This window comes from Oncorhynchus kisutch, linkage group LG4 (genome assembly GCF_002021735.2).
Source record: "Oncorhynchus kisutch isolate 150728-3 linkage group LG4, Okis_V2, whole genome shotgun sequence".
NCBI classification, from domain to species: Eukaryota; Metazoa; Chordata; class Actinopteri; order Salmoniformes; family Salmonidae; genus Oncorhynchus; species Oncorhynchus kisutch.
The window spans coordinates 78,094,827-78,116,398 of NC_034177.2; the positions used below are offsets into that span (position 1 = coordinate 78,094,827).

Sequence of the window (21,572 nt, forward strand, 5' to 3'; positions counted from 1 at the left end):
CATATTCAATTTGCATTATGAAGCATTGATATATTTAGTTAAAAATCTGGTTGTTATTTACAGTTACATAGTAAGCATATTGATCAAAGTCAAATTGTTTTTGTAATATGCATGGGCCTCCGACTTACTGTATACAGTAGTATGTAGGTTACATATGACACAGGAGTGTGTCCACCTCACTGTAGGTTCACCTCTGTTCAATTCCTCTTGTAATCAGTGCCAGGGCTAATTTGATGGGCTCCTTGGCCTCCTAACAAGCTAAGTGTAATAATCAGAGTGAAAAGGACTGTGTCAAGCCATGTCATTGACTTTACTGTATTGTACATTGCACTTAGTTCATTGTATAGTTTCTGGCACTATATAAGAGATCTAATATCGTTCCTCCTTGAATAGATTGTGCTCTCTTCTTCGGCAAGTAAAAACGCGTGGTAACACTTCACTTGACACCCAGTGTCATAACACATTATAACACGCTCATAACATGTCATAATATGGTCATAACACTGTTATGATCCATATATTTACACCTGTTGTGACATATATTGCGTTATTTTATGGCTGGTTATGACACCAACATATGAGTTTCAAAACACACATTTATTCAAATGAAGTTTCCTTTAGTTTGAAAGTGAGTTCTTAAATCCTTTGTTGTTGTAATGAATTCTTTACAGTGATATTTTTTTCAGAATACTTTAAATAACTTGTAAAAAAATACATTTTTATGACACTGTCATGAAGCATTATGACCATCCTGTGTCACTTTACTTGGCCAAGAAAATAAACTTTGTGACACTATCAAGAAGCATTATGACAATCTTGTCACTTTACTTGGACTAAGAAAATACAATTTATGATGCTGTCAATAAGCATTATGACCATCATAATTGTATAAGCAAGATAGGCCTATCACGTCCATGCCCTTACATCATTCATCAGTCAGATAAGAGGGTGTCTTGTCCTGCTCCTGAAATCTGCTCCTGCATTCATCCCAGTCATCAGCAAAAGAGCATTGTGTTAGGTGCATGTCTGACATCAATGTGTGCGGAATTATGATGATAATTTAAATGGGTTCAATTTAGACATACTGTTGACAAGTAGGCTATGGTGTAATGAAATGTTTTGCCTTCTGTGGTAGGTTTTGTGGGCTTTGGCACTCTTATATAGGTGTCAGAATCAGTCATAAAATTTATGTTCAAGTTATGTCAGCTGCTATGACATGGTTATGACCGTGTCATAACATGTCATGATGCTGGGTGTCAAGTAAAGTGTTACCAAAAGTGTTCACTGACTCTCTTACATGGTGATGTTATGGTCATAACTAATATGAACAGAAAACACTGTCAAATGTTCTACATCATGTTGAGATGAATGCTCACTATGTTGGAAACAGTAAGCCAGAGTGAAAACGTGCCACAAAAGTCATGACTCAGTATGTTTACAAGTGTCGAAATGGCACAAGATATTTGACTCATAAATGTCATAAGCAATATGCTGGGAGGGGGAGTCCAAATTAAATTATATTATTATTAGCCAAGAATTATGTGGGATCCCAACTTTAAAAATAAATCCAAATCACTGTCAACTTGCATCTATGTCAAAGCTTTTAATGACCAGGAAACAGCAACTCCAACAATAAGTATAGCTAAATCAAATGCAGAAGTGCTGTGCAGATTTTCTTTTGACCAGATAACATCCTAAAACCTGTTTTACATCATCTTTTCAGTGTCACCAACAACCACCTTCTCTGAAGGCAGGGCAAACAGAAATATTTGAGGAGACAGGATGCTGATAAAGTTTGTGCTCAGCCCCATGCATCTCAATTTGTCACATCACATTCTCATCATTGCTAAGGTGCTTTGGGCAAGGCAAATCACCATGGCGGTGACTAAGGACAGCAAACAAATACACACAAACTTTCAGTTGAATAAAGTGGTTAACCATACACTCTTAGAAAAAATGTGCTATCTAGAACTTGAAATGATTCTTCGGTGTCTCCATAAGAGGACTCTTGGAATAACCCTTTTTGGTTCCAGGTAGAACCATTTTGGTTGAACCCCTTTTGGGTTCAATGTAGGACCCTTTCATGTAACCCAAAAGGGTTCTATGTGGAAGAAAAAAGGGTTATCCTATGCCTAGAACCCTTTTGGAACCCGTTTATCTAAGAGTGTAGGGGCCTATTCAATCAATCCCCAATAAGTAAAACATGTGTGTATGTGGTGTGTGCGCATTTGGGTGTGTGTGCCCACTCCCCATTGTAAAGCAAATTACATGTGATTATTCCCTGCATTGTGGAGAGGCCACACTCATTAACTGTCATTACTGTTGATCTTAATGGTCCTGCAGGCCCTCTGAGAGTAAAAACTCTGAGACTCTGAGAGTCTCAAGGATGGTCAGGTCCAGCCTTATTCCAAAATTGATTAAATATTTTTTTCCCTCATCAAGCTACACACAATACCCCATAATGACAAAGTGAAAACAGGTTTTTAGATTTTATGAAAAGTAAAAAAACAGAAAAACCTTATTTACATACTGTAAGTATTCAGACCCTAGAATTTGAGCTCAGGTGCATCCTGTTTCCATTGATCATCCTTGAGATGTCTCTACAACTTGATTGGAGACCATCTGTGGTAAATTCAGTTGATTGGACATGATTTGGAAAGGCACACACCTGTCTATATAAGGTCCCACAGTTGACAGTGCATGTCAGAGCAAAAACCAAGCCATGATGGCGAAGGAATTGTCTGTAGAGCTCCGAGACAGGATTGTGTCGAGGAACAGATCTGGGGAAGGGTACCAAAACATTTCTGCAGCATTGAAGGTACCCAAGAACACAGTGACCTCCATTATTCTTAAGTGGAAGAAGTTGGGAACCACCAAGACTCTTCCTAGAGCTGGCCGCCCGGCCAAACTGAGCAATCGAGGGAGAAAGACCTTGGTCAGGGAGGTGACCAAGAACACGATGGTCACTCTGACTGAGCTGTAGAGTTTCTCTGTGGAGATGGGAGAACCTTCCAGAAGGACAACCATCTCTGCAGCACTGCAACAATCAGGCCTTTATGGTGTAGTGCCCGGACGGAAGCCACTCCTCAGTAAAAGGCACATGACAGCCTGCTTGGAGTTTGCCAAGAGGCACCTAAACGACTCTGACCATGAGAAACAAGAATATCTGGTCTGACGAAATCCAGATTGATCTCTTTGGCCTGAATGCCAAGCGTCATGTCTGGAGGAAACCTGGCACCATCCCTATGGTGAAGCATGGTGGTGGAAGCATCATGCTGTGGGGATGTTTTTCAGCGGCAGGGACTGGGAGACTCGTAAGGATCGAGGGAAAGATGAACGGAGCAAAGTACAGAGAGATCCTTGATGAAAACCTGCTCCAGAGCGCTCAGGACCTCAGACTGGGGCGAAGGCTCACCTTCCAACAGGACAACGACCCTAAGCACACAGCTAAGACAATGCAGCAGTGGCTTCGGGAGAAATCTCTGAATGTCCTTGAGTGGCCATCCAGAGGCCGGACATCTCTGGAGAGACCTGAAAATAGCTGTGCAACGACGCTCCCCATCCAACCTGACAGAGCTTGAGAGGATCTGCAGAGAAGAATGGGAGAAACTCCCAAAGGTGCTTCAACAAAGTACTGAGTAAATGGTCTGAATACTTGCGCAAATGTGATTTTTTCAATTTGTAATAAATTTGCAAAACCTGTGTTTGCTTTGTCATTATGGGTTATTGTGTGTAGATTGATGAGGGGAAAAAACAATTTAATCCATTTTAGAATAATGCTGTAACATAACAAAATATGAAAAAATGAAAGCGGTCTGAATACTTTCCAAATGCCTTTCCCCCCAGCTCTCCATTCTCACTTTCTTCTCAATGCAGGGAAATGCTGTTATTGTCAAGTGGAAACATCTAGGAGCAGCAACGGCTCAGTCACGAAGTGGTAGGCCACACAAGCTCACAGTACAGGACCGCAGTCTTCTGTTGCAACACTCACTACCGAGTTTCAAACTGCCTCTGGAAGCAATGTCAGCACAAGAACTGTTCGTCGGGAGCTTCATGAAATGGGTTTCCATGGCCGATCAGCCACAAACAAGCCTAAGATAACCATGCGCAATGCCAAGTGTCGGCTGGAGTGGTGTAAAGCTTGCCGCCATTGGACCCTGGAGCAGTGGAAACGTGTTCTCTGGAGTGATGAATGACGCTTCACCGTCTGTTAATCCGACGGGCGAATCTGGGTTTTGTGGGATGCGCTACCTGCCCTGGAGCTGTTTTTCATGGTTCGGACTAGGTGCCTTAGTTCCAGTGAAGGGAAATCTAAACACTACAGCATACAATGACACTCTAGACAGTTCTGTGATTCCAACTTTGTGGCAACAGTTTGGGGAAGGCCCTTTCCTGTTTCAGTATGACAATGCCCCCGTGCACAAAGTGAGGTCAATACAGAAATGGTTTGTTGAAATAAAACTTGACTGACCTGCACAGAGCCCTTACCAGAGGAGTGGAGGTTATTATAGCAGCAAAGGGGGGACCAACTCCAAATTTAATGCCCATGATTTTGGAATGATATGTTTGACGAGCAGGTGTCCACATACTTATAGCCATGTAGTGTATCTTCGTAATGACTTAGAGTGTTGGTCCACTCTTCCTAGACCAGTTTTATATTCTAATGATAATGTTAGTGTGTGGTGATTCAGTCTTGACTCTCGGAGAGTTTGGTAAGGGAAGGGGGGGCTGCTGATTTCAGGGGGGAATAGTGCTGTTTCCTGGCCCCCCCACTCCTGTTTCCTGCAACATAATGTTTGTGAGAGCATGGAGTCAACCTGTGGCTGGGCGACAGGGGCCAGTCACTCCTTATCAGTGTCACATGTCTGGACATGTGCATCAACCACCGTTTGTGATATATGATGTATGTGTGTGTGTGTGTGTGTGTGTGTGTGTGTGTGTGTGTGTGTGTGTGTGTGTGTGTGTGTGTGTGTGTGTGTGTGTGTGTGTGTGTGTGTGTGTGTGTGTGTGTGTGTGTGTGTGTGTGTGTCACCATCACATACTGAGGGATATGAGGTCAAGAAAGAAGCAGAGAAGAGAGAATGGTAGCGAAATGGTTGCCTGGTGAGAAAATGTGGGGCATTGTACAAAACAAAGTCATGGGCGATTGGATCATCTCTAATCAATCAGAGTAAAAAGCCAGTGATGTGATTTATGATTAGTGTTGGCCCAACCAGTCGGATTCTGGGACCAATCAGAATGGACAGAATGTGTTCGCCGCAAGACGTCGGAGAGGAAAGCAAATCCAGACTCTTGGTGGAGAAGAAACAATAGTGGGCATGGCGTTGGGCCGACGCCATGGTGGGTGGGTTGTCAGGCTAGCAAAATGGCTCTTTGATGGGAAAATTACCCAATCAAAGAGACAGCAGTACCAATGTTCTAGTACAGTAGAAGATCTGTAGGTCACAATGCCCCCTCAGCCATCCTACAGAGGCATATGTTCAGAATTCCTCTGGGACTCAATGAAACTGTCCTTCAGACTCATTGGCCACTGGGTTTCAGTGTCTAACTGCTCTATAAGTCCATGGCAGACTTGAAAGTCACGACCTTAATGAATGATAGAGGCAAAAGGCCGTGTTAGCATGAGCAGTGCCATTGAGGGCTTCCACCATTTTAATGTAGTCGACTTGGTTTGACATCCAGCTTCATTGGCTGATCCTTCCTGGTGACTCTGTTAGAGTCATGTCCAACCGAGCCATCAGGAGGGATCAGCCAATCGTGAAGAAGAAAATGTCCTACTTCAAAATGGAGATAGCCTCAATGCTGCTATAATGGCACAGATACAAAGATGGTCACAATACATACATGATATTTACCTCTGCATCTTTGTGGACGCATGGAAGGTATTGCTGTTATGTGGTACAGAAGATGCTCGCTGCAGATGTTGACAAACACAATTGTGGAACTTGCCTGATTTGTCATGGCAAAAAAAAAGGTGAATGTCTGAAAATTGTCAGAATCAGAACAATTAAAGTAAGTTGCTGTAGTATACCTTGTATGACTCACACACGACTCCACTGTTGACTTAAACAGGGTAGGTAAACACCTGATTGTGTGAAAGTCTGATGACTTCATTTGTGAGGTTTCATTTGGAGAAGTGTCCCAGTTTTGCTGGAGTTCAATAAATCAGATGAATTAATGACCCATGTGAATATCTGTCATGGAAAGGGCAGCTAAGAGATGTATCATCTGGTGTGCTTAGAGCACAAATGGCATCTGACACATACTCACAGTCAAAGGCTGTCTCCTTTCAACTTACAGTCATTCCTGTCCATGTTTGCTGGTTTCATGGAATTCCAACCCTTTTTAATACCCTGAAGTCACAAGATGCACTGAGAAAATTAAAGATTTTAAAGATTTTGGAAAATGTTAAAATTCAGGATGGGCGATATGCTACTCACTAAATCTCTACAACTGACTTTACGATAAGGACCTATCAGGAACACATCAGAAGAAGGGTCATACTCAAAATGCCACATTTAATGTCAGAACTATTTTTGGCCAAATAAGTCAAATAACTGTTCACAACTTGCTTGGGCCAAGAAACACGAGCAATGGACATTTGACCGGTGGAAATCTGTCCTTTTGTCTGATGAGTCCAAATTTGAGATTTTTGGTTCCAACCGCTGTGTCTTTGTGAGACAGAGTAGTTGAACGGATGATCTCAGCATGTGTGGTTCCCACCGTGAAGCATAGAGGAGGAGGTGTGATGGTGTGGGGGTGCTTTGCTGGTAACACTGTCAGCGATTTATTTAGAATTCAAGGCATACTCAACCATCATGGCTACAACAGCATTCTGCAGCGATACGCAATCCCATCTGGTTTGAGCTTAGTGGGACAATCATTTGTTTTTTTAACAGGACAATGACCCAACACACCTTCAGGCTGTGTTAGGGCTATTTGACCAAAAGGAAGAGTGATGGAGTGCTGCATCAGATGACCTGGCCTCCACAAGCACCCAATGGTTTGGGATGAGTTGGACCGCAGAGTGAAGGAAAAGCAGCCAACAAGTGCTCAGCATATGTGGAAACTCCTTCAAGACTGTTCGAAAATAATTCCAGGTGAAGCTGGTTGAGAGAATGCCAAGCGTGTACAAAGCTGTAATCAAGGCAAAGGGTGGCTACTTTGAAGAATCTAAAATATATTTGGATTTGTTTAACACTTTGTTGGTTACTACATGACTCCATATGTGTTATTTCATAGTTTTGATGTCTTCACTATTATTCTACAATGTAGAAAATAGTAAAAATAAAGAAAAACCCTTGAATGAGAATGTATGTCCAAACTTTTGACTGGTACTGAATATTAATTATATTTTTCTCCTTTATACTATTAGTGGAAGAAAGGGGGAGGAAAAGTGTTACACTTACACTGAACAAAAATATAAACGCAACATTCAACAATTTAAAATATTTGACTGAGGTACAATTCATATAAGGAAATCAGTCAATTTAAATACATTAATTAGGCCCTAATCTACGGATTTCACATGACTGGGAATACAGATATGCATCTGTTAGTCACAGATACCTTTAAAAAAAGTAAGGGTGTGGATCAGAAACCAGTCAGTATCTGGTGTGACCACCATTTGCCTCATGTAGCGCAACATATCCTTCACATAGAGTTGATCAGGTTGTTGATTGTGGCCTGTGGAATGTTGTTCCACTCCTCTTCAATGGCTGTGTGAAGTTGCTGGACATTGGTGGGAACTGGAACACGCTGTTGTACACGTTGATCCAGAGCATCCCAAACATGCTCGATGGGTGACATGTCTGGTGAGTATGCAGGCCATGGAAGAACTGGGACATTTTCAGCTTCTTGGAATTGTGTTCAGATCCTTGCGACATGGGGCTGTGCATAATCATGCTAAAACATGAGGTGAATGGCACGACAATGAGCCTCAGGATCTAGTCACGGTATCTCTGTGCATTAAAATTTCCCTTGATAAAATGAAATTGTGTTCCTTTAGTTTATACCTGCCCATTCCATAACCCCAACGCCACCATAGGGCACTCTGATCACAAGGTTGACATCAGCAAACCGTCCGCCCACACAACGCCATACACGCTGCCATCTGTCCTGTACAGTTGAAACCAGGATTCATCTGCGAAGAGCACACTTCTCCAGCATACCAGTGGCCATCAAAGGTGAGCATTTGCCTACTGAAGTCAGTTACGACGCAGAACTGGATATGAGCTTCCCTGAGACAGTTTCTGACAGTTTGTTCAGAAATTCTTCGGAAGTCATGGGTGAACAAGGAGTACAGGAGGGGGCTGAGGACGCATCCTTGTGGGGCCCCTCTGTTGAGGATCAGCGAAGTGGAGGCGTTGTTTGCTAACTTCACCACCTGGGGGGTGGCCCGTCAGGAAGTACAAGACCAAATTGCACAGTGCGGGTTTCAGACCCAGGGCCCCAACCTTAATGATGAGCTTGGAGGGTACTATGTTGTTGAAGGCTGAGCTAGTCAATTAACAGCATTCTTACATAGGTATTGTTCTTGTGTGCAGAGCGATGGCAATTGCATCGTCTGTGGATCTATTGGGGCGGTATGCAAATTGAAGTGGGTTTAGGGTGTCAGGTAAGGTAGAGGTGATATGATCCTTAACTAGCATCTTAAAGCACTTCATGACAACAGAGGTGAGTGCTACAGGGAGATAGTCATTGAGTTCAATTACATTTGCTTCAGACTCATTGGCCACTGGGTTTCAGTGTCTAACTGCTCTATAAGTCCATGGCAGGCTTGAAAGTCACGACCTTAATGAATGATGGTGGACATATTGAAGCAAGTGGGGACCTCCGACTGGGATAAGGAGAGATTTAATATGTGTGTAAACACTCCAGCCAGCTGGTCGGTGCATGCTCTGAGGACACAGCTTGGTATGCCGTCTGGGCTGGCAGTCTTGCAAGGGTTAACACACAAATGTTTTACGGTGGCCATGGAGAACGAGAACCCAGTCCTTGGGAGCGTGCCTCTTCGGTGGCACTGTATTATCCTCTAAGCGGGCGAAGGTGTTTAGCTTGTCCAGGAGCAAGACGTTGGTGTCCGAGACGTGGCTGGTTTTCCCTTTGTAATCGGTGATTGTCTGTAGACCCTGCCACATACGTCTCGTGTCTTTTCCGTTGAACTACAACTTCAGTCTCTCTATTGACGTTTTGCCTGTTTGATAGCTCATTAACCATGGGACCAACACTTTACATGTTGCGTTTATATTTTTGTTCATTGTAGTTCCATCACCGAGGGTGTTGCCCAGAGCACAAGGGGGAGTCACAAAAATGGCTACTTCTTGTCACCATGGCTGGCAGGACACATGGCGGAACAGTCGACTGCACATTGACATTTTGTGTAGCAGGCAGCTAGAGCACAGAGGGAGCTGTGGCCAGACACCAATGGACAGGGAGGACGCACGCTGAGTGGAAGGCTAACTGGAAAAAACACTGATGTATTGGGTGTGCATCTATTTTAAGTGACAGCAAAATGCTTTTAATGCACAGAGCATGATGTTTCACTATTGAAAAATAAAATTGTGAAATAAGTTGGCCCGTTGCTTTACCATAGACACCGACCAAGCACCACTTATTTCAGGCACCAGATAAGGCCTATGAAATCAATTTTAGCCAGACGGGAGAAATTGTGTTTGTATTACTCAGAGACTTTATAATTGAACATACATTTCTCAATTATGAAATGCCCCCAATGTGTATAACACAGGAACTTTTCAGATAAGCTTACACATCCAATTTGATTTATTGGAGAATACCGGTAATTGTTTTTGAGGTGAATCAGCTTTTTCTCTGCATATAAAAATTTGGACCGAAAATGTATCATGGATCTCACGAGTTGTTTTTAGACAGGTATGATTTTGCTCCACTCTGTGCAGCCAACAAATTGCACCTCATTCCAAACCATTAGAATGAGTCTGTTGTCAGTCAGATATAGCACATTATCAAACCCTTAGTAGTAATTTACTGAGCCAGCTACCCTGAGCAATGTACTTATATTTTCATTGACAAATGATTATGACCATGAAGAGAGTGTGAATGACTGGTGTCCAGCCTTCAACTCCTTAAGGTTAACAATGCATCTTTCCAGGTAATGAGGATTTTAGCACAGCATAAGAACCCCTGTGCAGTATGTGAGAGAAGTACAAGAGAAAGCCATAGTTGAGGTTAACCATTTGCAGCTTGGTAGAAATTCATTTGGAATTACAAAGTAATGCATTTTTATTAATTCATTGGCATCATTACTCCTTTATACAGAGGTGAGATGTTGAGGCCGAACAACTTTGTTAAAGTCACAAGATTTGACTGCCAATTCCATTGGAAAACACATCATGGCACAAATGGATGAATGGTTTAGTTTCACCAGTTGTCAGCGCTTTTGAAGCAAGTGGCATTGTAACATGCTCCGCCTGCAACCTTTATTTAAGGCAAGTCAGTTAATTTCAAATTCTTACAATGACGGCCTACCCCAGCCAAACCCTAACAACGCTGGGCCAATTGCACGTCACCTTGTGGGACTCCCAATCACAGCCGGTTATGATACAGCCTAGAATCTAACCAGGGTCTGTAGCCTCTAGCACAGATGCAGCCTTAGACCAATGCGCCACTCTGGGCTTGATTACATTTTGAAAATAAGTTTGCGCATGTACACGTTTCCTGGTGGTATGTAGCTTTGAAAAATACACTTGGAGGGAAAAAAATCCCCAAAGATATATTTTATTTCAACAATATAAATATTTACATATCACATTTAAAATATATATTTACAGACAGATATTCCATTAAGAAATATTAAATTAATGTACAATTCAGGTAAAATGATATTTTTTGGCTTCCAGTAAGATTGTCGCTTTCTGACGACTAATGCCGGACAACTGACATCACGGGATTGTCACAGAATACAGTGTGTTCTAACACAGAGTATTCCAATAGCCCGAGATCCTTTTGGCCTGAGAGGGGGCAGTGTGTTAAAAGGTCCATGACTAAAACTAATAAATAAGATTTGAAATGTTGTTGGTTTTAAAAAGGTTAATGATTGAGTCTTCATCCAGGGCTGCATTGATCTCACAGGCGTCTGACGTTCCTCTTGCTGCGAGCGCTGCCGATGAGGATAGGGTTAGCCCTGGAGCTGCTAGGCCCCCGGGGCAGCCCTGTCTGGCAGGCTGAGGAGCCATGAAAAGGGCCCTGGCACAGGGTGCAGAAGTCAAATCCACAGCTGAGGCGGGTACAGGTGGCCCTCATGGCATCTGCATTGTGCTTGGCAGGAGAGCCGCAGCGTTTACAGGGTTTCAACGACTCGTGCTGCTTCAGCAAACTGGCAGCCTAGAGAACAAAACCAAAGGTAAAAGACTACAGAGCATATCTCACTCATTGTATCATTTGTAACATGAACATGTCAATGACTTTCTTGGAACTGATTGAAGGGTGACACCAACTCTCAATAAGTACACACACTGAGCACCATCATGTCCTCTGTACCGTTACAAGCAAAGTGGATAGAACAACCCTCACCTCTTGGTATTCTCTGAAGCGAGATTGCTGGGAGCAGTACAGCGTCTGTGTACCTTCTCTCTGGGAGCGCGTCCTATAGGTAGACTTCTGGATAGGGGTTGAAGCTACTCTCTGCATACAGGACATCACAACCCGGGACAGCGCCGCATCTCGCGTCAAAGAGCCCACATTCTCCAGTCCTGCAGAGGTTCTTGGGTCCTACAACAAAAATGGACATTGTCATTTATCAAACAATGTTCATAGAGTGGATTACCCTATGGTTAGGTCATTAACATTGAAGTACTGGAAGGGGCCCCTGTAAATTAATCCAGATAAATAACATATCAGCATAAGGGATTAGCAAGTTGGGAGCCGCTGCAAGCAAAAAAAAACGACCCACCCGATAAAGGGTATACAATGACTATAGGAACCCCAGTTAAATGTAAGCGCTTACCCTGAGTCGCTCTTTAGCCTGGTCGCATCTACAGAGTGCAGACTTGTCTTGGCAGATTACTTTTCTCCAGGTCTTGCTCACTTTTCTACAGCTGCGAAGAAAACAAAACCACCATGAATGAACAGCGGTGTAAAGTACTTAAGTAAAAACACCTGAAAGTACTACTTACGTAGTTTTAAAAATTTTTTTTTAACATTTACTCAACTACATTCCCAAAGAAAAGTATGTACTTTCTACTCCATACATTTTCCATGACACCCAAAAGTATGCATTACATTTTGAATGCTTAGCAAGGTAGGAAAATGGTGTGATTCACATTCATCAAGAGAACATTTAATATATATTTTTAAAAACCTTTATTTAACTAGGCAAGCCAGTTAAGAACAAATTCTTATTTTCAATGACGGCCTAGGAACAGTGTAACTGCCTTGTTCAGGGGGAGAACGACAGATTCTTTCCCCTTGTCAGCCCGGGGATTCGATCTTGCAACCTTTCGATTACTAGTACAACACTAATCACTAGGCTACCTGCCGTCCCACATCCCTGGTCATCCCTACTGCCCCTGATCTGGCGAACTCACTGAACACATGCTTAGTTTGTAAATCATGTCTGAGTGTTGGATTGAGCACTTGACTCTCCGTAACTTAAATAAGAAAATGGACCAGTCTGGTTTGCCTAACAGAAGGAATTTGAAATGATTTACACCCTTACTTTTGATAATTAAGCATATTTTAGCAATTACATTTACTTTTGATACTTAAGTATATTTAAAACAAAATACTTTGACCTACTCAAGTAGGATTTTACTGGGCGACTCACTTCTACTTGAGCAATTTTCTATTAAGGCAACTTTATTACTTAAGTATGACAATTGAGTACTTTTCAAACCACTGTCAATGAATACACAAGAGTATAAAGGCATTTCCAAGTTGAAAAACCTCTACAACTGTCATAGGACCAGTAAAGATCACATGTTTACCTTATTAAGTCTACATCTCCTAGCAGAAGCAGGATCCTTGTGAGGATGTGCTTCATGTCCCTCTCTAGCAGTGCTTTTAAAACATCCATACATTCAAGGCCCAAGTGCCCACCAATAACCCTTTCAAGGCCAGAGTCCTCTGCTAGCCTGCTAATGACAGACCAGTCATAGCTTTGGGTCCTCTTGAAACTGTTGGCGAGTTCTTGGCATACAGCGTGTTGAAACTTCAGTATGGGGAGTTTTGAGGCAGTATGCTTAGCCTTGTTGTGATAATCAGCAACTGGAGTACTTGGGGAGAATATATGCTGTCCTGGAGACTTCTCTAGTTCCTTTATGTTATCAAAGTCCTCTATCTGGCTGTTCTGTAAAGACAGGAAACCGCTGTCCTCGAATGCTTCACAGCCTAGGTTCACCCCGTCAAGGTCCACATTATGTTGGTTATTCTCCTTATTGTGAACACCTTTCACATCATCCTTGAGGCAAAAGTTTGCAGCTGTGGTGACACATGGTGAGAGCTGTGATTTGGCTACTACTTGGACGCATTCCTTTAGTGGTGAGGTTCTCAGGCCAGACTCCTTGTATGTGACATGTTTCTCCATGTCGCATGGAAATCGGGGTTCCTCGTAGTTGAACGGATATTTCATTTTTTTAATGACTGATTGTGTTCAAATTGTAACCCTGAGGTAGAGAAGATAAAAAGTTGCATTAGCCAGTTTCATCTCAATCAAAACGCGCCAAACTGGATAGCTAGTCAGAACTACAACACGTTGTGCATCAAACCACAGTGGATTGCCCACTTATACTAGTTTGTTATATTCTCTAAAATGTAACATTAGCTAGATATTGTTTTGGTTGATCAAAAACTATAAAGACAACGTAGAACTGCAATCTCTCCAAAGGGCGCACTCCTAGTTCCCCCCAATTTAGCTTGTAACATAGCTAGCTAACTGGCTAGACAATTAAGTAAAATACTGTAGTTAACTACTAAAAGACCATCGTTAACGATAGTCGTTTGCAGGATCAGATCTTTCCAGTAACGTTAACCTTCGTTATATTAAAGAATGTTGACTGTGGTTATTATATTCATAGGATAGCCAAGGCTAGCTAACCTCTAATTTTACGCGCGTACGTTTAGCGCTTAAAAACGAAACTGTAATATTGATATTAAAGTCATTGCAAAATGTATAGCTACAAAGCAGTTTAACTAACTACCGAACGTTAAATTAATATTAAACTTCATAGCTAGGTAGCTAAGCCAGATAGTTATGGCTAGTCAAATTGGTTATCATTTACTAACGTTGCAAACTAACCAGCCTGCATCAATTGAAATGCGACATATCATAGCTGAACACAAGTTAGCTAGCTATAATAGCAAACTTGAGGTAACGTAACAAAATGTTTCATACCTGTAACTTTAATGACTTCTTGATTCCCACCTATTTCTGCTGTTAAACTTTTGCTAACGACATTAGCTCGCTAAGCGGGGTTTCACAAACTTGAGAACTACTTGAATGAGGACAATATGAAAATGCGCCTGTTTCCTAGCTACACATTTGAAATCCGTGTCCAAAAGGCGCACACCAATGAGGACCAAGCAGGGCAGTTACCTTTAAACCGGGAAACAAATGGGAGTAGAGGAAAGCGCACGCTGACGTTACACGTCAGAGCGCAATAGACCGCTGCATTTTCCCCCCAGTATTTCAAAAAAATACCATTTTTATTTTCAGTTTATAAACCTTTCTTGGAAAATACAGTAGAAAATATGTCGAGGTGTACGCGACTCGTTTAAATATTGGTGCAATGATTTTTTTTCTTATTCTTTTAAAAATGTGTTTGAAATATGGGAAAAGAAAAGGGCAGTCAACACAGCATGAATAAAGTAATAGGCAGTCACTGACAAATACCTGTCATGTCATACACAAATATAATTCATTGGGCAATACTTTGTCTCTGCTGGGGGGAGGGGATACTGATGTATTTTGAAGTTTTACTGCTAAAAGAGAAAAAAGCAGTTTGAGAACTGGCAGTTCACACCCATGGGCGGAGTGTGTAAAGTGTGCTCTTAAACTAAAACCATGAAGGCAAACAAGCAAACAAACACACTGATCTTGCAAAAGACAACATGCATAGCTTCATAGATTTAATGTAAACTACCACATATTATTATTGATCAGAGTTATTTTCTCCAAGAATGTCCATGAGAATCTCCTGGTTAGAGAACTCCTCTAGTGCCAAATTCATTTCCTCTAGAAGCTCTTCGCCCACAAGAAACTCCCTGACATCATGCACTGTTTTCAAAATTCGATGATCTGTGATTCGGTCCTGGGGAAAGTTGTAGGTCCTGATTTTCTCAGATCTACCTTTGGTACCAATCTAAAAAAAGGATAGATTAAACATAGTCAATAAAGAAAATGTGCTATACAGACCAACACTTAGTGTAAAAGCTTTGTAACCAACAGACAGCCGGCAACTATTTGAGTTCCCACTCCCCCAAGCCCATCTCAGCTTCCACTTTCAAGGCAGTAAATCTTCCAACAGACAACTTTCTCACCTATGTCAGTCATGTCGATTCTATCATTGCAAACCATATGAACTTTTGCCCATTGCTGTCCATTGACTTTCTACAACACTGTCTTTTTGAGAGTTCAAGTCTAGGTTTTGTAAATTACTTTGTAGTAAACATACAGTGCATTTGGAAAGTATTCATACCCCTTGACTTTTTCCACATTTTGTTACATTACAGCCTTATTCTAAAATGTATTAAATTATTTCCCCCCCTCAATCTACACACAATACTAGATAATGACAAAGCAAAAACAGTTTAGAAATATTTGCTAATTAATAAAAAATACAAAACTATCACATTTACATAAGTATTCAGATCCTTTACTCAGTACGTTTATGAAGCACCTTCGGCAGCAATTATAGCCTTGAGTCTTAGGCATGACGCTACATGCTTGGCAAAGCTGTATTTGGGGAGTTTTTCCCCATTCTTCTTTGCAGATCCTCTCAAGCTGTCAGGTTGGATGGGGATCGTCGCTGCACAGGTATTTTCAGGTCTCTCCAGAGATGTTCGATCGGGTTCAAGGCCGTGCTCTGGCTGGGCCACTCAAGGACATTCAGAGACTTGTCCCGAAGAAACTCCTGCATTGTCTTGGCAGTGTGCTTAGGGTTGCTGTCCTGTTGGAAGGTGAACCTTTGCCCCAGTCTGAGGTCCTGAGTGCTCTGGAGCCGGTTTTCATCAAGGATCTCTCTGTACTTCACACTGTTCATCCTTCCCTCGATCCTGACTAGTCTCCCCGTCCCTGCCACTGAAAAACATCCCCAGAGCCTGATGCTGACACCACGCTTCACCATAGGGACGGTGCCAAGTTTCCTACAGATGTGACGCTTGGCATTCAGGCCAAAGAGTTAAATCTTGGTTTCAACAGACCAGAGAATCTTGTTTTTCATTGTCTGAAAGTCTTTAGGTACCTTTTGGCAAACTCCAAGCGGGCTGTCATGTGCCTTTTACTGAGGAGTGGCTTCTGTCTGGCCACTCTACCATAAAGGCCTGATTGGAGGAGTGCTGCAGAGATGGTTATCTTTCTGGAAGTTTCTTATATCCCCACAGAGGAACTTTGACTGAGCTCCAGAGTTACCATTGGGTTCTTGGTCACCTCTCTGGCCAAGGCCCTTCTCCCCCGATTGCTCAGTTTGGCCAGGCAGCCAGCTCAAGGAAGAGTGTTGGTGGTTCCAAACTTCTTCCATTCAAGAATGATAGAAGACACTGTGTTCTTGAGGACCTTCAATGCTGCAGAAATGTTTTGGTACCCTTCCCCAGATCTGTGTCTCGACACAATCCTGTCACAGAGCTCTACGGACAATTCCTTCAACCTCATGGTTTGGTTTTTGCTCTGACATGCATTGTCAACTGTGGGACCTTATAGACAGGTGTGTGCCTTTCCAAATCATGTCCAATCAATTGAATTTACCACAGGTGGACTCCAATCAAGTTGTAGAAACATCTCAAGGATGATCAATGGAAACACTATGCACCTGAGCTCAATTTCAAGTCACATAGCAAAGGGTCTGAATACTTATGTAAATAAGGTATTTTAGTTTTTTTTTTTTATACATTTGCAAAAAATAAAAAATACAACTTTTCACTTTGTCATTATGGGGTATTGTGTGTAGATTGTAGAAATGTTTTTATTTAATCCATTTTAGAATAAGGCTTTAACGTAACAAGATGTGGAAAATGTCAAGGGAGCTGAATACCTTCCAAATGCACTGTATGTAAAACTTTAAACTGGATTTTGATATCCATATAACAATTTAGGATTTTGATATCCATATAACAATTTTGACCAGGAACAATCTTGTATGTGTGCAGTTCAGATTCGTACCTGGACTTTCCGTGCAGTATATCGCTTACTGGTCTCTTCTTCCAGCCTCATACTATAGAGTTTGGCACGTAAAACCTTCATGGCCTTCTCCTTATTTTTCAGCTGGGATCTTTCCTGCTGGCATTCTGATACCACACCTATGACCCCAAAACAGAGATAAAACGCCATTGGTTTCAAATCAAATCTATATAAGAATAGGAGTTTCATACTCCACTGTCTGATCCTTGCGGAATTGTATTGGCTGAGATTACCTGTCGGTAGATGAACTATTCGCACTGCGCTGTCTGTGGTGTTGACATGCTGGCCCCCGGCTCCACTCGCCCTCTTGGTTTCAATCCTCAAGTCCTTCGCATTAATTGTGAAAGTGATCTGAAAAAGAAATAATGAATTGAGCACTTAGCAAAATAAGTCTGTACTTAATCTTTGGTAACAGTGGTAATGTTACCAAAGAAAGAAGGTAAGTACAAGGTAAGTACAAGGGCCAAATGCCTCAGGGAAGGTCTCACCTCTGTAGGCTGGGGTAGCACTGCCACGGTCATGGTGCTGGTGTGCATTCGGCCCTGTTTCTCAGTCTTAGGGACTCTCTGCACGCGATGCACACCTGCCTCAAACTTCATCCTCTTGTAGCTCTTAGGACCACTGACACTGGCTGATGCATGACGTAACCCACCTGCAGACAGTTGACATTCACACACACAAAGTTACCATTCATAAAATGGAGTCAGTTGAAGTTTGGGTAAACACTAGCAACAGGAATGGTTTGACAACAACAAACCTGTTAATGTGACTCACCTATTTCACTTTTCATGTACTCCAGGATGTCAAACCCCCAGCCCTGGTGTGCTGCAAAGCTCTGGTACATGTCAAAGACCTCTGCAGTGAAGAGCATGGCCTCCTGACCTCCGACCCCTGCGGTGACCTCCAGGACCAGGTCACTCATGTCTGACTCCTCCTCAGGGATCAACAGGGACAGGATCTGAAGGAATGCAGAAGAATCAGACATGACAGATTAGTAATTTTCTCAAACTATGTTTTCCATACTGATTCGATTTCCTTTCGCCATCCTAAACGTGCTTTAATCAGTGTCATCTTATTCCGACTGTAGGGGGAACTTAAAATGCAGGTGTGTACCTTTTGTCTAACATCTTGAATCGCTTTCTGACAAGCCTCCCTCTCAAGGACTGCCAGGTCACGCATGTCTGGGTCGTCATCTTAGAAAGGAAAAACAATGTTTCTTATTTCACTGAATTTACTATCAGTGAAAGATCCATTTATACCGAACAGAAATATAAATGCAAAATGAAAAGTGTTGGTCCCATGTTTCAATACGCATAAAAATATTATTTCTCTCACATTTCACACATTTGTTAACATCCCTGTTAGTTAGTTAACATTCTTTGTCAAGATAATCCATCTACCTGACAGGTGTGGCATATCAAGAAGCTGATTAAACAGCATGATCATTACACAGGTGCTGGGGACAACAAAAGGCCACTAAAATGTGCAGTTTTGTCACACAACACAATGCCACAGATGTCACAGGTTTTGAGGGAGCGTGCAATTGGTATACTGACAGGAGGAATGTCCAATAGAACTGTTGACAGAGAATTTCATTTGAACTTTTCTACCATAAGCCACCACCGTCATTTTAGAGAATTTGGCAGCCGGCTTCACCACGGCAGACCACGTATACCCGCGCCAGCCCAGGGCCTCCACATCAGGCTTCTTCACCTTCGGGATCGTCTGAGAACAGCCACATGGACAGCTGATGACACAAACTGTCAGAAAAAGTCACAGGGAAACTCATCTGAGTGCTCATCGTCCTCACTTGGGTCTCGACCTGACTGCAGTTCGGTGTCGTAACCGAATTCAGTGGGCAAATGCTCACCTTCGATGGCCACTGACACACTGGAGAAGTGCTCTTCACGGATGACTTCGGTTTCAACTGTCCCGGGCAGATGGCAGACAGTGTGTATGGTGTCATGTTGGCGAGCGGTTTGCTGATGTCAACATTGTGAAGACTGCCCCATAGTGGCTTTGGAATGGGCAGGCATACGCTACGGACAACGAAGACCACATTTTATTGAGGGCAATTTGAATGTACAGAGATACCATGACAAGATCCTGAGGCCCATTGTCGAGCCATTCATCCGCCGCCATCACCTCATGTTTCAGCATGATATTGCACAGCCCCATGTCACAAGGATCTGTACACAATTCCTGGAAGCTGAAAATGTCCCAGTTCATCCATGGCCTGCATACTCAAGAGACATGTCACCCATCAAGCATGTTTGGGATACTCTGAATCGACGTGTATGGCAGCATGTTCAAATTCCCGCCAATATCCAGCAACTTTGCACAGCCATTGAAGAGGAGTGGGATGACATTCCACAGGCCACAACCAACAGTCAGATCAACTCTATTCAAAGGTGTCGTCACGCTGCATGAGGCAAATGGTGGTCACACCAGATACTGACTGGTTTTCTGATCCATGCCCTGACCTTTAAAAAAAAAGGTATCTGTGACCAACATGCATATCTGTATTCCCAGTCATGTGAAATCCATAGTTTAGGACCTAATGAATTTATTTCAATTGACTGATTTCAAATATGAACTGTAAATCTTAGAAATTGTTGCATTTATATTTTTGTTCAGTGGTAGATACAAGATGCATACATTATACACAGTCACCTGATGTAGGAACAGGTACAGTTTGTTACAATGTCAAACTCACAAGCTGCTGATACCTATTGGCCATGAGATGCCCTTCTGTTGATAGAACATCACACATTAGGTGTGGCCTCACCTTTCAGTAATGTTTCAGTTTCAGCAAATTCCTGCTGTTTTGTCTGAAGCTCTCTGGTGTACTGGATTAGTGGGGCTAGTACAGAAACTCTTGTTCTCTTCACTCTCAATTCCTCTACACCGTCCTGCTGTCCCTCTGTCATGTTGACAACTGTCAGACTATCTCTGTACTCTGTCTCCATCTTCTTGATGTAATCCTGTAGTGATCTTCTGGCAAAGATCTCGTCCACTGACAGTAACTTTGTAATCATCAACGGCCGAGTTGCATGCATAGCTCTACTATTTGGGCAAAGCTTTTGGGACGAATTTTGACATCTACCGCATAGAACCGCTCCGTAATCTCTTTGTCTTTGGGACATGACAGTAGACCCCCTCTGGTAAGAGGACATCCAGGACCGACCACACACGTTCCCTACGTGCATTTTGACAGCTTGAGTAAAAGCCATACTAAACAATGGTTCGCATAAAAGGCTCAATACAACAGTGGAACAATATTACTCTTTATAATTTGTTGATTTGTTTAGCATATTATCTAGTTAGCTAGCTGATTTGTTTTGCACTACACAACGACAGCTAATTGAAGTGATATGACGTTCTGAAGGGTTTTGGATAGTGTGTACCGTTGTATCGACCATAACGACAATTTTCCATAAATCATTTTTTTCTGGATGTTCATTTATCGTAGCTAGCTAACCATCACCAAAGCCAGAGAAGTTCTTTGAGAGGTGCAGCTCAAGGGCGCTGACATGTTGGTTTTGCACATAGGTAGTTGCGCACTATTTCGATTCTCATATACCGTAAGTATGGAAATAAACACGTAAATTACCGTAAGTAAACAAATACATGTAGCCAAAATATTAAGATGTATTTGTAGTAGTAGCTACAGTATATAATAAACCGGATAGTTTGGCTCCTGGTGCTGATTTGCAAAAAATATATATATTTATTTACTGCTATAATTACCTTGGTAACCCGTTTATAAAAGCAATAAGGCACATTGAGGGTTTGTGGTATATGGCCAATATACAACAGCGAAGGATTGTATCCAGGCACTCCGCGTTGAGTCTGCTTTGAGTCGTACATAAGAACAGCCCTTAGCCTTGGTATACTGGCCATAAACCACAACCTCTCGTGCCTTATTCCCTAAGTATCGCATTGTGTAAAAATAACAATGTTGTATAAAACTTCACCAAAGCATGCAAATGTAAATGTCACTGCACGGGACTGTCTTAATGACCACTTTGACTGTTGTGTTTACTGTTTATGGAAACAACCCAGGGAACAACCATCCCATGTTCCACCAGCAGATGGGAGGCAACATCCATCCAACTTTGCAGTTCACTGAATAGTCAATTTACAGATTGTGTAATGTGTATCTAACTACCAATGATATATATGTAACTACCCACTATATATG

General features: G+C 42.3%; 1 protein-coding gene across 2 annotated transcripts; it reads right to left on the bottom strand.

Annotated features, from left to right (window-relative positions):
* Positions 1 to 10,739: 10,739 nt before the first annotated feature.
* On the bottom strand, positions 10,740 to 20,934 carry mtrf1l (mitochondrial translational release factor 1-like). 2 transcript variants are annotated; one of them, XM_020481992.2, is made up of 8 exons: positions 20,157 to 20,934; positions 18,482 to 18,561; positions 18,143 to 18,326; positions 17,857 to 18,020; positions 17,602 to 17,719; positions 17,351 to 17,487; positions 14,369 to 15,335; positions 13,557 to 13,640 (listed from the first exon to the last, which is right to left on the bottom strand). In XM_020481992.2, the coding sequence occupies exons 1-7, from the start codon at positions 20,599 to 20,601 to the stop codon at positions 15,126 to 15,128; spliced, it is 1,338 nt and encodes a 445-aa protein (XP_020337581.1). In that variant the 5' UTR covers positions 20,602 to 20,934; the 3' UTR covers positions 13,557 to 13,640; positions 14,369 to 15,125. The 2 variants fall into 2 exon arrangements, with proteins under 2 accessions (XP_020337580.1, XP_020337581.1); XM_020481991.2 differs by lacking the exons at positions 17,351 to 17,487; positions 17,602 to 17,719; positions 17,857 to 18,020; ... (1 more) ...; positions 18,482 to 18,561; positions 20,157 to 20,934 and adding exons at positions 10,740 to 11,361; positions 11,551 to 11,748; positions 11,984 to 12,074 and having other exon boundaries at positions 12,963 to 13,640; positions 14,369 to 14,565.
* Positions 20,935 to 21,572: the final 638 nt, after the last annotated feature.

What these genes read in the sequence shown, in the direction of transcription:
- mtrf1l (XM_020481992.2), bottom strand. Translation starts at nt 20,601, where the DNA reads ATGGCTTTTACTCAAGCTGTCAAAATGCACGTAGGGAACGTGTGTGGT. An exon ending in AACTGAAACATTACTGAAAG is followed by an intron (nt 18,562 to 20,156) that starts GTGAGGCCACAC and finishes TTCCTTTCTAAG; the next exon opens with ATGACGACCCAGACATGCGT. An exon ending in GTACATGAAAAGTGAAATAG is followed by an intron (nt 18,021 to 18,142) that starts GTGAGTCACATT and finishes AACTGTCTGCAG; the next exon opens with GTGGGTTACGTCATGCATCA.